This window comes from Alexandromys fortis, unplaced genomic scaffold (assembly GCF_014885135.2).
Source record: "Alexandromys fortis isolate MF-2015 unplaced genomic scaffold, M_Fortis_MF-2015_v1.1 scaffold_205, whole genome shotgun sequence".
In the NCBI taxonomy this organism is placed as follows: Eukaryota; Metazoa; Chordata; class Mammalia; order Rodentia; family Cricetidae; genus Alexandromys; species Alexandromys fortis.
The window spans coordinates 1,715,764-1,730,719 of NW_026068107.1; the positions used below are offsets into that span (position 1 = coordinate 1,715,764).

General features: G+C 38.0%; 1 protein-coding gene across 1 annotated transcript in view; it reads left to right on the forward strand.

The window, feature by feature from the left end:
• Il1rapl2 (interleukin 1 receptor accessory protein like 2) overlaps positions 1-14,956 on the forward strand; it is a 634,164-nt gene that overhangs the window by 59,610 nt on the left and 559,598 nt on the right. The window contains exon 3 of the mRNA XM_050124199.1: positions 10,780-10,966. Within this exon, the coding sequence (XP_049980156.1) occupies positions 10,780-10,966 (187 nt within the window). The remainder of the gene's footprint in view (positions 1-10,779; positions 10,967-14,956) is intronic.

Here is a 14,956-nt window from a genome sequence, read left to right on the forward strand (position 1 = left end):
GGATCCCTGGATTCTGGTGATGTCATGTTGCCTTTCATGTTGTTGGAGGAAGTCTTGCATTGGCGCCTTCCCATCTCCTCCTTCAAATGGAGCCAGGAGAGGCCTGGTGTCTTGGTCCAGTCTTTGCTGTGACTGAGTCTCTGGGTGTATCTCTTCAGTGTAGAAGCAGTGCCCGTCCTGTCGAGCTGGAACTCCTCAGCACCCAAACATGGACAACTGGTGGTCCAATGACCCGCGGACAAAAAGGAGGAACTTGGGGGGCAGGGCAGGGACGAGTAGAACACAGGACTACCCTGCCTCACAAGTTGAAGGTGCACGTGCTCCCTTTCAGGGGTCTTTGAGGCCTGACATGTAGGCAGGCACTCACTGCTCTTGGTTGGAAGCCTTAGTGTAGGAGCAGAAAACTGTTCCTGAGCAAAGGACCTTGCAGAGAATGCAGGCTTGGGGGCAGGGGTCTTGTGTAAGAAAGACAGCCCTGCAGAAGTAGCTGAGGGAGGGGGGTTTGTGCTCTCTTCCGAGACTATCGCCCCTGGGTAGCACAGACTCACCCGTCCAGATGGAACTCTTCAGCACCTAAACAGGGCTGCCTGGTAGCCCAATGATCCAGGGACAGAAGGAAGGACGGGGCAGGCAGTGCGGGATCCAGGAGAGCACAGGAGCCCCTGGAGCCCAGGCTGAGGATGCAGGGCTCTCTTACTGAGGACCTTGAGGCTCACTGCTCTCTCTTAGGAATTCTCAAGGATAACCCCAGCTAAAACTCCTAGGGATAGTGGAGAGGGTATCTGAAAGGGCCTTACCCTTTAATCAGATTAATGGCTATCCTAATTTTTTATCATAGAACCTACATCTAGTCTCTGATGGAAGAAGATACAGTGACCCACAGCCTAGTGAGAGTTCACAGACTATGGACTGACAGCCAGAAAGCCTGTATAGCGCCAAACTAGACCCGCTGAATATGGGTGTTGATTATGTAGCTTGATCTGTTCGGGTGGCTGGCAGTGACACCAGGACCTATGCCAGGTGCATGATCTGGCTTTTGGGAGCCCATTCCCTGTGGAGGGATACTTTGCTCATCCTAAATATGGGGGCATTAAGACTTGGCCCTGCCTCAAGTTGGTATGCCAGACTTTATTGACTCGCCAAGGAAGGTCTTATCCCCTCTGAGGAACAGATGGGGAATGGGAAGGAAGGAGATGGGGGGGCAGGAGAATGGGAGAAAAGGGGAAATAGGGTTGATATGTAAAATGAAAAGTAATTTTTTAATAAAAAAGAAAAAAGATAAAAAGAAGTAGAACAAAAATCCCTGAAGCCTTTAGAAGAATGCTCAGCATTTTGAAGAAAGCCTGAGGAGGGTGGATAAGGGATAGGTGTTTCTAGGCAGAGAATCAGACAGAGGAAGATATTTTGAAATAAGGGAGATTATAAGGTGAAATAAATGGTCATCTTACAAATAATACATAGAATTCCGACAGGATGAAGGTAAACAAGGGTCATTGGGCTTGTCTAATAAGGTAGGTTTACTGAGTCCAGTGAGAGGAGAATGGTAGTGCTACTAGGGCAAAGGTCATGTGATAGCAGGCAAATAAAACTTTAGAATAGTCACAAGTCTTCCAAGATCCCAGACAATGAAGAGCAAACAGAGATCAGATAAGAGATCATGGAGGCATATGGCTTGGTAATTTAGTTATCTAGTCATTTAAGTTAGACAATTTCAACACAAAGGCAGGAAGAATGATCTGTATCCACTACATAGAGAGAGGTACATCTAAAGAAAGATGTGTTTTTGAAGAGTTTGCAGTATAAATAAGGCAATAAGGTAAAACATTTATGCGAATAATCATGAAGAAACATATTGATGAGTGAATATATCAACATAATATAAATAAAAAGCAATGGGAAAATGATCAATGATTTTTATAGTCAGTGAAACTTATAGAAAGACTGTTCAGGGAAGTTATGGTAGTTCCACAAAGCACTGTTGTCTGTCCATGAAAAACTTTTTATTATGAGCTAATGCATACTGATTCTAAGTCTTAAATATATCTTCAAACAAGAGCACAGGGAGTACTCCTACTATAATGTAGATGGTAGTGTTGAATGGAGATAGTTAATTCTGTTAATTATGCTTGATCATGCCCCCATCCTCAATCAATCCTTATGAGTCAGATCACTGGGCTTATATGGGGCAGATTATAGTTGTTTTTCCTAGTTATGTTAATGTGAACTCATCGCTGGAAATGTTCAAAAATCTCAGGTTTTGTTTTATTAATAGCTGTTAAATACGTGTGCAATAGCTAATTATTTTAAAAGTATATCTGACTTTAATAACAAGTACCTAAATATTTTAGTGTGTTTTGAATTTAGAACACACACACTCACACATACACATATTTATGCATGTATGTGTATACATAAGTGTGCTGGGAACAACCACAGGGTCTTGCACATGCCAGCCAAGTACTGTACCACCAAGCTACATCCATTGCTCAATAGTGAATGACACCATATTTTCAGGCTAAAATTCTATCTTTAGCAAGTACTGTATACACACACACACACACATATTTACTAGATTCTGATCTCTTATCTGTTTTTGAAAACAGTAACACAGAATACAAAATCTACTCATGTAGTTTACAGCTTGCATAATACGGTTGTAGTTGCTAATGGAGTTCATTTGTATTGGGACACCTAGAACATATGAGACACCATACTCAATGCTTTCTGTAAAGTGCCTCACTATTCCAAGAGAATTTGCCTTAGTTCTGTCACATATTTTATAGGCCTTATGAGAAGAATGCCCTTTGTTTTGGATTTCCTTTTCAAAACTATGTATTATGGAAGAACTAGAGTAATGGCTCAACAATTAAGAACCATTGAGCCTGGCAATGGAGGCACATGCCTTTAATCACAGCAGAGGCAGAGAAGTCTGTGGGTTCTAGGCCAGCCTGGTCTACAAAGTGGGTTTCAGAACAGGCAGGACTGTTATACAGAGAAATCATGTTTAAAAAAAAAGCACGAAGCAAAACAAAAGAAAAAAAAAGAAAAAGAAAGAAAATTTCTGCTCTTCCAGGATACCTGAGTTTAGTTCCCAGAACCCATATTGGACAGCTCACAGTCACCTGTAACTCCAGCTTTAGGACATCTAGCTCCCTCTTTTAATCTTTTATGGGCACCCCCACATGGGTAAAAATAAAGGATTTTTTAAATAAATATAATATTATATTTTTAAAAGCCATATGTAAAGAGAACAATTTAGGAAACTGCAAGAAACATCTTCTTCTAAACTGAAGAACAAGGTTGCTTGTTCTCCTTTTTGGAGCAGTGGTTGGAAAAAAAGAGAATGTAGTTAGTTTTATAGCAAAGAGGTGGAATTCCTATGACCCATTGTAAAAGATAAGTGTTTCGTAAGCTTGAGATTCTTCCACTGTAGGTAATGTATTGCTTACAATGATCCCCTCCATGTTATCGTATGGAATATAGGCTTTTTTGAGTTTGAGTCACCAACCCAAATACTGGTGCTCTGCATTGCCACTACTAGTTTACTGTTTATGAATTATGACCTGGAAGTCTCATGTCTTCTATAAGTATTCATGAAACCGGCAGACTGACTTGTTAGTTGAAAAATCCATCAAAATGTCAGACCTTACAATTCTGACGTTTGGAAGTATAATAACCCCATAAACCCAGTTGCTTTTACTACTGTTCTTATTTTTTATATACCAAAACCTGAGACGTAGTCACCTGGGCAAAGACCCGTTGTTAGGACACAATAGAGGAAAGATTTGAACCAAAATATCTGGTTCTACAAGCAAGTTTCTCAAGTACAGTTCATTTCATTGCCTAGAGTTAACTTCACATATTCCCTAACTGTACCATAAACCTTTTAGTCCTAGAAATAAGTGGATAATTCTGAATTGGAGATTAACAGTAGCATGCTAAAGGCTGGATATTTATGTCACCGGGAGATCAAAGCACTTGAGAAATTACTTGCTGTTCATACTTCCAACACATCCTTATTTATTTACATCATCTGTGAAATACAACATTATCTGTTTGACAAAGCATCTTAGAAAAAGCAAAAATCTCTAAACTCTTCGCAGCTTGACAAACTAAAAATATTTAACAGAATGAAAACACAAAGGGGATTTTTCTCAAATGACCTTGTATTTCTCCCAAAATCTTTTACAGCATAAATACTTTTTATTCTTACATTAGACTTTCATTTATGTTTCAATGTATATAACAAATACCTATCATTTTAATGATTATGTAGGACTTTTTTTATTGAATGACATCAATACATTTGTTAATTTGCCCTCATTTGGAGTTTCACTGCATTTATATTTCATGCTTGTACTTTTGTGTAGTTAGAATTTGTATTAGTCCAAACTGCCTAGGCCCCCACAAAGCCAGTACGTGCAGTAGGATCAAAAACCCAGTGCCATTGTTCTTGAGGTCTCAGTAGTCCTCATTGTCCGCTATGTTCAGTGAGTCCGGTTTTATCCCAGGCTTTTTCAGACCCAGGCCAGCTGGCCTTGGTGAGTTCCCTATAGAACATCCATCCCCATTGTCTGCTCACCTTACTAGACCTGGATGGAGGTGGGTGGTCCTTGGACTTCCCACAGGGCAGGGAACCCTGATTGCTCTTTGGGCTGACGAGGGAGGGGGACTTGATTGGGGAAGAGGGAGGGAAATGGGAGGCGGTGGCAGGGAAGAGACAGAAATCTTTAATAAATAAATAAGTAAGTAAATATAAATAAATAAATAAATAAATAAATAATTGTATTAGTCTTAAAGTTGACTGTGCACTAAGTTCAAATATATTTCCAAGACCTGGAGAGATGACTCAGTGGTTAGGAGCACTTGAAATTCTTGCAAAGAATTCAGGTTCAGTTCCTAATACCCACGTGGGAGTTCACAACTGACAGTAACTCTGGTTCCGTGGGATCTGATACTATCTTCTAATATTTACAGGCACTAGGCATGCATGTGCTACACTGACATGCATGCACATGATCAAAACACTCACCCACATTCATAAAATAAAGTAGATAAATATAAAATAATTAAAGATAATTTCAGCAAAGCCTTCTTTGACTAATAAATTATGAAGAGTTAAAAATCAGCAAAGGATCTCAAAATTTGCTACTTGTTTTATGTTTGGAGAAGGACAGTCTCCTCTAACAACTGTAATTAACTTGTAGTTATATATATCTTAATCAATTTGTAGTTTTAGTTTTTATAATTTTTATTTTTGTACATAAGCATTTTGCCTGTGTGTGTGTGTGTGTGTGTGTGTGTGTGTGTGTGTACTATGTGAAACCCTGGTGCCCATGGAGGTCAGAGGAGAGTATTGCATCCCTTGGAACTGGAGTTATATAAGGTTGTGACTGGCCATGTGGGTTCTGGAATTGAACCTGGGTCCTCCAAAAATAGTGGGTACTTCTTAACTGAAGAGTCATCTATCCTGTTCAAATTTACGTTTTTAAAATGTCAAGAAGTTTTTGTGTGTGTGCGTGTGTGTTTTAGTTTGTTAATCGCTAGATATTCCTGGAATTCGCAAAGAAAATATTTTGAAAGGAAATAAGACTGTGAAAGGACCTATTTAAAAAGAGTTTAGCTATATCTTAAGTCATTTTATTAATGCTTCTATTTTTAGGTATACAATTTTTTCTAATTCCTCAGATTCTTGACACTTGGTTAACCCACACATTATACAAAATCTTATATACTCAAATAATACTTTAGATTTTGTAATATAAACAAGTTCTATAATGTGAGTTATAATAGGTATTTTGGTTTTTTTCATGAGAGCTCAAGACTTGCCTTTTCCCCAGAGAAACTAAGTTTAATCAACATTCCTTCTTAGAACTGCCTTTGAAAGAAAATCAAGCAAGAAATACAATTTAAGCTAGCTGCAATTACACTTTTGTTTCGAAAACTGTGATGTTTATTCAAAAACTTGCAACAGATTAACACATGTTAGTCGAATTATTCTTAATACATTATCTACAAGAATCTACTTCTCATTCTCTCAGCTTACCAAATTGACATGTCTAACCACAAGTTAGTTTGGCTTTTAAGCAATGTTAGCAACAATTTCTGAGAGTAGTAATCAAGAGATCTTGGTCCTAGATAGATATGTTTAACAGAGCTTTATTTTGAAATCTTTTTCTTGTTTGCCTTTTATTCCTTTTAGATGATACTTACCTTGCCTTCTCATTTTCTCACATACCAGTAGAATAAACTATCATAAAAGATGTGGAAATACAGTCAGCTATTCTGTTTCATGTGTTCTACATTCATGGATCCAAATAGCCATGACCCGAAGATTCGTAAAAATAAATAATTGCATTTGTACTGAACTTGTGCTGACTTCTTGTCAGTATTCCCTAGATAATATAGTATAGATATTATTTACATATTTATATAGCATCCACATTTCATTAGTTAAAAGTCATTTAGAAATGATTTAAAGTATCCTAGAGAATGTGTATAGGGTACAAGCAAATGTTAGGTCATCTTATATTAAAAATAAGCTTGAACATCTGAAAGGTTTTGCTTTAGAGGTTTGTTGTAGCATCATGGAACAATTCCTTTATGGTTACTGAGAGTAACTCTACCTGCAAAGATTACAGATGCAAGTAAGTGTAAGCCATTGCCCTAATATCTCTGTGAAGGCCCTTTCCTTACATTTATTCAGAATGTGTTTTTTTGTCCCCCTTGGGATGTGAAGGGGGGGAGAGAAAAAAATTTGTGATCCTTATTCTTGCAAACTAGTCAGTCTGCCTCCTCAACTTGCATAGGGCTAATTGTTCCTAATGAAAGAAAAGTAACATTTTTAGGCCCCACTTGCGGGAAAATTTTTAAATAGAACTGGCCAGAGGGCAATTTTCAAAATAAAATCTAAATAATGCAAGATTGTTAGCAGGAACTGTGCCAGGGCTGGATTATATGACTAATAAAAATCAACTGAAATCTCAGACATTCAGGGAGCCTTGATCACAGTTCTACTAGGTCAGCCATGGTGACAAGAGAACTAAAACTCAGCCTTGTCTTTGAGTACCCGGGACCTTGGGTATCACCAACAACTTCATCTTAGGGCTTGTTCATGGGTTAACAAGCAATTTGTCAGCCTCAATTGGCATGCAAGTGACAAGAGCCAGAGGGAGTCCATCCAGGGCCCTGGACTAAGGTTTTTTGTGTGTTAAGGGTTAGGGAGGATTGAATCCTCTCCTCCTGCAACTCATCAGCCACCTTCAGGGTGAGTCCCCTGCCCTTACGGTCACCCCAAGTTAATACAAGTACTGCTGGCAGGGCCTAAATCATTTAATCTTCAGAGAATGAGCAGATGAGAGCATCTCTTGTGCCTGAAAATCTTTGCCTGGAGGTCTGGGTTTTATTAGAGGAAACATTTGTCTAAGAAGACCCCAGAAAATTTAGTGGACTATCATTAACCCTTTGACCTCCAAAGTTATGACCTTTGTTTTGTAGCTAGTATTTTATGGTACCTGGAAGTTTTTTTGTTTTTCATCCATTTTCCTTTTTGTATCTAATTCAGTGTATCTTTTTGATCCTTTCAAACTTTCTTGGTCCTCTGGTATTAGATTTGTTCCTTAAATTACCACATTCCGAAGATTTCCTGTCAAGTAGCAGTCCTGACCTTGTGGCCTACCTCATCCCACTGCAAATATAGTAGTGATTGCTTGTGATAGTTATATACTATCATTGTTATTATTTATTCGTGATATAGATAGCAATGTAAGCTATACTAAAATTCTGGTTTTGTAGTTAAAATGTATTGAATACCTAATATTTAACAAATAATATGCTGGGTATTTTAGATATTTTATTTAACATTATTGTCTGGAAAGGGCATGCATTATTACATTTCTACTTTAAAAATGTAAACAAACTTTTAAGTTTTAATTGAAAAATCTTTTGAGAATTTAATATGGAAAATATTTTTTACATCATTCTTAGCCCTCATTATCTTTTAACTCTACTTATGTACCAACCATTTCTTCTTTCTCTCATATTCATGAACTCTTCTTTAATTATTCTCTTTGTCTTTGTCTGTCTGTCTTTCTCTCACACACACACACTCACACCCCACACATATATATGCATATGCCTGCTGATTGTATTTATTGTTGCTTGAACGCACAATTTTTAGGACTGACCACCTGGGATTTGATAATCTACATGGGAGCTCATCCCAGGGAAAAACTAAATCTCTTTCTCTTGGCAGCCATTAATTTCCTATAGACAGGGACTTGAGAGGTTTCCCACACCCAAGTTAATATATAACCTTGTGTCTCATTTCAGTGAGCATATTTTTGAGATTTTGTGGGTATAACTTTCCTGTCAAATAAAGAAGACATGGTCTCCTAGCAGACATCCTTGTCCTCTGGCCCTTACAATCTTCCTGCCTTTTCTTCAAGAATGTTCCCTGGACCTTAGGTTTAGGGGTTATGTTGTTGATATATCACTTGGAGTTGAGCACTCCCCAGTCAGCTGAGCACCCCATTTTTACTTAATGGTTTCTGTCTGCTATAAATATAAATGTTTGATCACATTTATTTGTAGACCTAATGTGTACAGCCATCTGCTTTCCTGTGTTTTGTTTGTTTGGGATGTTGTAAAATTTCAATGAATGACCACTGAACAGTAGGCATAGCACCAGCCATTTGAGGCCCTCTTCAAAATTGTGGTTGGCACGTTAATTCTATCTGATATAGGATTATACAACTACTTCACTTTGTAGAGCTACACTTGACACTTTGTATTTCTAGCAGTGAGTTAATGTTACTTTAGATGTGGTCCTGAAATATCCTCCAGAAAGAAAGAAAGACTAAACACTTCTGCCACAATTTGCAGTTGCCTTTCTCAGCCTTGTCAAGTTGCTTCTGATCTCTTCTCTCATACATTGCCATTTACCTCTGTGTGATTGACATTTTCTTGTCTGCATAGTGAAGCATCATGTATACAAAGAGGCAAAGATAAAATATTTATTCATTTGTTTGAAATTAACCAAATTAGTCAAATATATTTTTACCTTTGTGTTTCTATTCTCCTTTATGTATATATCTGTGTATGTGGTGTGAGTGTGGGCGCATAAACATTTTTGGGTGTCTATGTGTGTTTATGTGGGTATGCAGGAAGCACGTGTAAATGTGGAGATGTCAGGTTGATGCTAGGACTTACCCTTGTTTGTTCAATTATGCAGTCTCTATACCCAACTTTCAGGAAAGCAAAATTTTCAACCCTAGATATCCTCACATAATAACTTCATCAATTCACGTGATTTGTAAAGTGGCCAGATGACAAATTTCAGTGTTTAAATCCCCTTAATGTCATAGTGCTGGTGGGCAGGATTAACTTCATTTAGACAAACTCTACTAGATAAGATGCTTTCTTTTGTTTATTTATTTTAAATATTATTAATTATTTATTTTCTTTTTATTGTAATTGATTCTAAATGTACCTAAAATTAAAATGTAGTTTTATCACTCTCCCCTTTCCCTTTCCTCCTTCTAGCCCCCTATGTCTCTTTCCTACAGTTCCTCCTACTTCCTCCCTCCCTCTCAAACTGATAGTTTCTTTTTCTTTGATTATTATCATCACATCCATATAGATGCACAAATATATAAATCCAATCTTCTGGATCTACTTTTGTTGTTCATGTGCATACGGTTTCAGGGCTGGATTCTTTTGTATTGGGTAACTTATTAGGCATTCATCCCTAGGAGAAGCTATTTCTCCCTTTCTTAGTCTAATGACTATTAGTTTAATAGTCTAATGACTATTAGTTGACTATAGAGCTTTGTCTAGGGGTAGGATGTCCTACCACTAGCATATTTCACGAAACACTTTATACAGCTATGTATGTTTTTAGGATGAATTTCTTGTAGGAAGACTTCCCCTGAACATGGGAAGCCCCAATTCATGGAATTATGTTCAGGGGTTAGTCCTCCTAGGTGACTGTAGATCCTGTCAAGGCAACAGTTATAGTCAACTATTCAAACAAGAAAGGGGGCTCCCTTTCTCCTGAGACCTCCAAATGTAGGAGTCCATATTGTTACTTCAGAGAACTGTGGTCACCACTAATTGACTCTTGGGCATGAAAAACAATTTATATTGTGATAAGTAATGATGATCTCAAACTCAACTAGAAATTTCTGTTAATTTAGTGATTCTACCCTTGGGACAGAAGGTATAATGTTGTGTATAGAAGTATATTCACCACAATCTTTTTTATGATAATAAAAATGGAAGCAAAAGAAATTATACATATGTTAACAGGTATCCTTTGTGTGTCAATCTTGGTTCCTATATGTATCTTAGAGAATGAAATGTTAGGGGTAGAAAGCACTGTTAAGTTCAACAATCTCCGGGAGAACTGTCAAACATAGCTGAAGTGTAGAAATGGCTATAACCACAGTTCTGGCAAAATTCCCACAGATTTCTTTTCAAAGTTTCAAGGGAGCAATATTGATTGCTAGGAGAGAAGTCTGACAATGTTACAGATTCAGAGATCGCTACATCTTACCTTCACAGCTCTGTATCTATCTCATAATCAGGAATATTCTCCATACCGTTTTTGCTCCACACCATTCTGTTGGTTGAAGAAGAAAGTTGCTGTGTGTTGGTTTGATGATGTTTCTCATTTTTAGGCAATGCCCTAAATGGAAAAGTCAATACTCTTGAAATGTATAGAGTACAGAAGTTGTAAACAGCCAGTAAAGTCATTTTCTTATTTTTCTCTCCCTACAGAAACTCCACATACTGCATGAAGGTGTCAATGTCCTTGACTGTTGCCGAGAATGAATCAGGCCTCTGTTACAATAGCAGGATCCGCTACTTAGAGAAATCTGAAGTAACTAAAAGAAAGGAGATCTCCTGCCCAGATATGGAAGACTTTAAGAAGTCCGATCAGGAACCTGATGTTGTATGGTACAAGGTAATTCAGCATGGTGTCAAATAAACATTTTTTAAAGACTTAATTAATAGCAGCCTTGGAGATGGGCTTGCTGAGAAGAATCAACAGATTTACAGCAAAAAAAAAAAAAACTTAGAGGTGTGACTCCTATATGCCACTGATTTTTGTGGATTTCCATCAGCAAATGTCAGAAGCTATCCCAATTTCCCCAACTGTTAAGAAATAAAATTACCACCTCAGCAAAGAAGAAGGGTAAAGATTTAGATCAAATGTAAAACAAATTAGTTTATTGATATAGGTATCTTGTGTACCATGAAGAAGAAAAGTAGTAATAACACCTATGAAGGATAACCATTGTTACCATGATGAACAGTGTGAGCTACTGCAGTGGAGGCAGAGTGACAAGTGGGCTTTGTTCTATTTATGTGAACACAGGAGGAGGATTAACCAGGCATAAGCTATGTTCAGAGGTTCAATGGAAGGACATTGTATGTGGATAACACTCAATACCTCCCTCATTCACTGAGAACAATTTTCCACAAAAGTATCAAGTCTCATTATTTGGTACTTCTACTTCAATTTTTATTAGAGTATATTAATTATACATGATTGGCTCCATTATAACATTTTCACACATATATAGAATACATTTTTGCTCTCCCCTAACATTATCCTCTTTTGACCCATTCCTTACCATTCCTTTACTTTCCTCAGAAAGTCCTATATTTAATTTATTCAATTTCTAAATGAAAAGGTTCTCTAGCTTTTCTAGAAAATTAACAGTGCAAACACAAAATATACTTTGACATTTGATATTCTTCTAATTTAAGTAGTTGCCTCAATTCGTGGCCCAATTTTAAGGAGGTGAAGGATAGCAGTTTGAACTTTCTTGTTTTTTCTTATGTCTATGCTGGGATAGGTGTAGTGACCAAAGTAAACACATTTCCCCATTTCCCTAAAGGTAATATATAAATAAACGGGCTATTCTCAACTCTCTAGAGAGTATCTGCTTCAATTAAAACATGTAAAAATAGCTTCTAGTTGTGAGTAATAGCATCTTTGTATTGAGTAAAGGGAAATACAATGTTTTTCACCAAAAGTAAAACTTTAAACTAAAGATTACTTAATAGCTTCTCAACATACTATAGACAACAGTCTTTTTAAAAATTTATTTGCTTTTTAAAAATCTGTCTTTTCTCATTTTACATACCAATCCCAGTTCCCACTCCCTCCCCTTCTCCCATTTCCTCCACCTTCTCCCCCATCCCACCCTCCCATACACTACTCAGAAAGGGTAAGGCTTCCCATAGAGAGTCAACAAAGCCTAGCACAATGCTTTGAGGTAGGACCAAGGCCCTCCCACTATATCTAGACTGAGAAACATATCCCTCCAGAGAGAATTGGTTCCAAAAAGCCAGAAAAAGCCATAGGGATAAATCCTGGTCTCACTGCCATTGGCCCCACAGTCTGCCCCAGCCATACAACTCTCAGCCACATTCAGAGGGACTCTTTGGTCCTATGCTGGTTTCCTCACTGCCAGGCCAGAGTTGGTGGGCTCCCATTAGCTCAGATAAGCTGTTTTAGTGGGTGTCCCCATCATGGTCTTGACCTCTTTGTTGTCTTCTCACTCCTCCCACTCTTTGACTGGACTTTGGGAGCCCAGTCTGGTGTCCGCTGACAGCACAGTCTTTTATATGTATAGTCCACTAAGAAAGTGACAGTACGGTAGGGAGAAGTGAGATGATGACCTGACTAGACTAGTTGAGCTGTTCCAGGCCTCTTTGACTGATTTAGGGCTGAAAACCAGAAGATTGGCACATGTATACAATATTAGCTCCAGCAAAGCACCCCACAATACTGTGGCTCATTGGTTTATGAACTCTTGTTCACTTTTTAAAAATGATAGCGGAGTAACTCAGCTGTGGTTGTTCTGTCAATTCAAGGTGTCAAGGGGTGGAACTGTGTCTCCTATATTTGAACTCCACAAGCTAGTTAAAAAATATGAAGCTACTTATTGTTGGTAGCTATCTGACTTTATAAAGAGAAAAGATGTGATATAACTTATAGAGGGTCATTAAGCTAACAGGTGGCCAACTGGATACCAATCCTGAACTTATAATCAACAGTAAATATTCTCATAGCATCGTATTGATTGCTCTACTGAATAGCTGTTCTACACCTATGGCACACTTGCATAGTAATTCAACCAGCATTTCTATCACAAGTATTGTTCCAGAAACAAATCCTACCATGCTTCTTCAAGATGCTGTAGTGATCATGATTGTCCAAGGAGATGGAAATGAAACAGAATGACAACTTTTTGTTGTTCTTCTTCAAAATGAAAGTGGAACCAAATAGCAAGAATTATATTAGAGGGACCTTACAGCTTTTCAATACAACTTTTTATATATGAGGAAACTGAGAACAAAAGATTAAATGACTTGCTCAAATGTGATGAAAATCTATTTTTATCTTTTCCAAGTATTTCACAAAGCTCAATGAGCAGTGGAAAGGAGTAAATGTGTGCGCGTACCAATATGTTTGTGCTGGTCACCATTGATCTAAGCTGTCGGAATTTGAAATGCTACAAATCTGAAGCATTTTGAGCAATGATACCAAAAGTGGAAGTTCCATATAACTAATCTCTGTTTCATGTATGAAGTCAATAAATACTATATAAAATTATCTTTATACTGTGCATAAGTGAATTTTGTACTTTGGTGTGTCTTATAATATTTGGTTAGTAATATAATATACCACCTTCCAAAACAAACTGAGTATAATAAGCATTTATGGTAAAGGTTTTACATTTTTTCTGGTTAATAATCTTTGTCTATTGTTCATTGTAATTGTAGATTCTAGAAACTAAAAGTTTGATATATTTGTTTTGATGCAGCACTTGTCTTTGGTTTTGCAAAAAGTGTCTTCAAAATAAGACCTAGTTATACCATTACTTTAGCCATAATCATGTATTATTTTAAGTAGTTTTATTTTTTATTTTCTTAGATTTATTAAATTTTTAAAAAAAAATCAATCCAAATTACCACTCCCTCCTCTCCTCCCATTCCCTTCACACACCCTCCCACCCCACCCCCATCTAGTCCTAAGAGAGGGTAAGGCATTTTGTTTTGTGGAAGTCCAACACCCTCCCTACTACATCTAGGCTGAGCAAGGTATAAATCCAAAGAGAATAGGATCCCAAAAAGACAGTGCATGCAGTAGAGATAAATCCTGGTGCCACTGCCGGTGGCCCCTCAGTTTGCCCCAGTTATAATACATTCAGAGGGACTAGTTTGGTCCTATGTTTGTTCCTTCCCGGTCCAGCTGGAGTTGGTGTTATGGGTCTGTATTCCACAGTCCGTTGACTCTGTCACAAGTAATTATAGCTATCTTACCTTTAGTCTTCATAATGTCCTCAAAGACATTTCCTCAGATTCTGAATTTAACATTTTTATTACATTAAAAAATACCAAGCCAGGGGCTGGAGAGATGGCTCAGTGGTTAAGAGCATTGCCTGCTCTTCCAAAGGTCCTGAGTTCGATTCCCGGCAACCACATGGTGGCTCACAACCATCTGGAATGAGGTCTGGTGCCCTCTTCTGGCCCGCAGGCATACACACAGACAGAATATTGTATGCATAATAAATAAATAAATATTAAAAAAAGAAAAAAATACCAAACCAAATTCCCACTCCCTTCCCTCCTCCCAGTCACTCCCACTCCCTCCACACCTCCTCCTACCCCCTCCAATCCTAAGAAAGGGTAATGCACCCCACCCTGTGGAAATTCCAAGACCCTCCCTACTACATCTAGGTTGGGCAAGGTATACATCCAAAGAGAATAGGATCCCATGAAGCCAGTATATGCAGTAGAGACAAATCTCAGTGTCACTATCAGTGGCCCCTCAGTCTGCCACATTCAGAAAGACTAGCTTGTTCCCACGCTCATTCACTCCCAGTCCAGTTTGAGTTGGTGAGCTCCCATTAGCTCCAGCAAAGTGTCTCAGTGGATG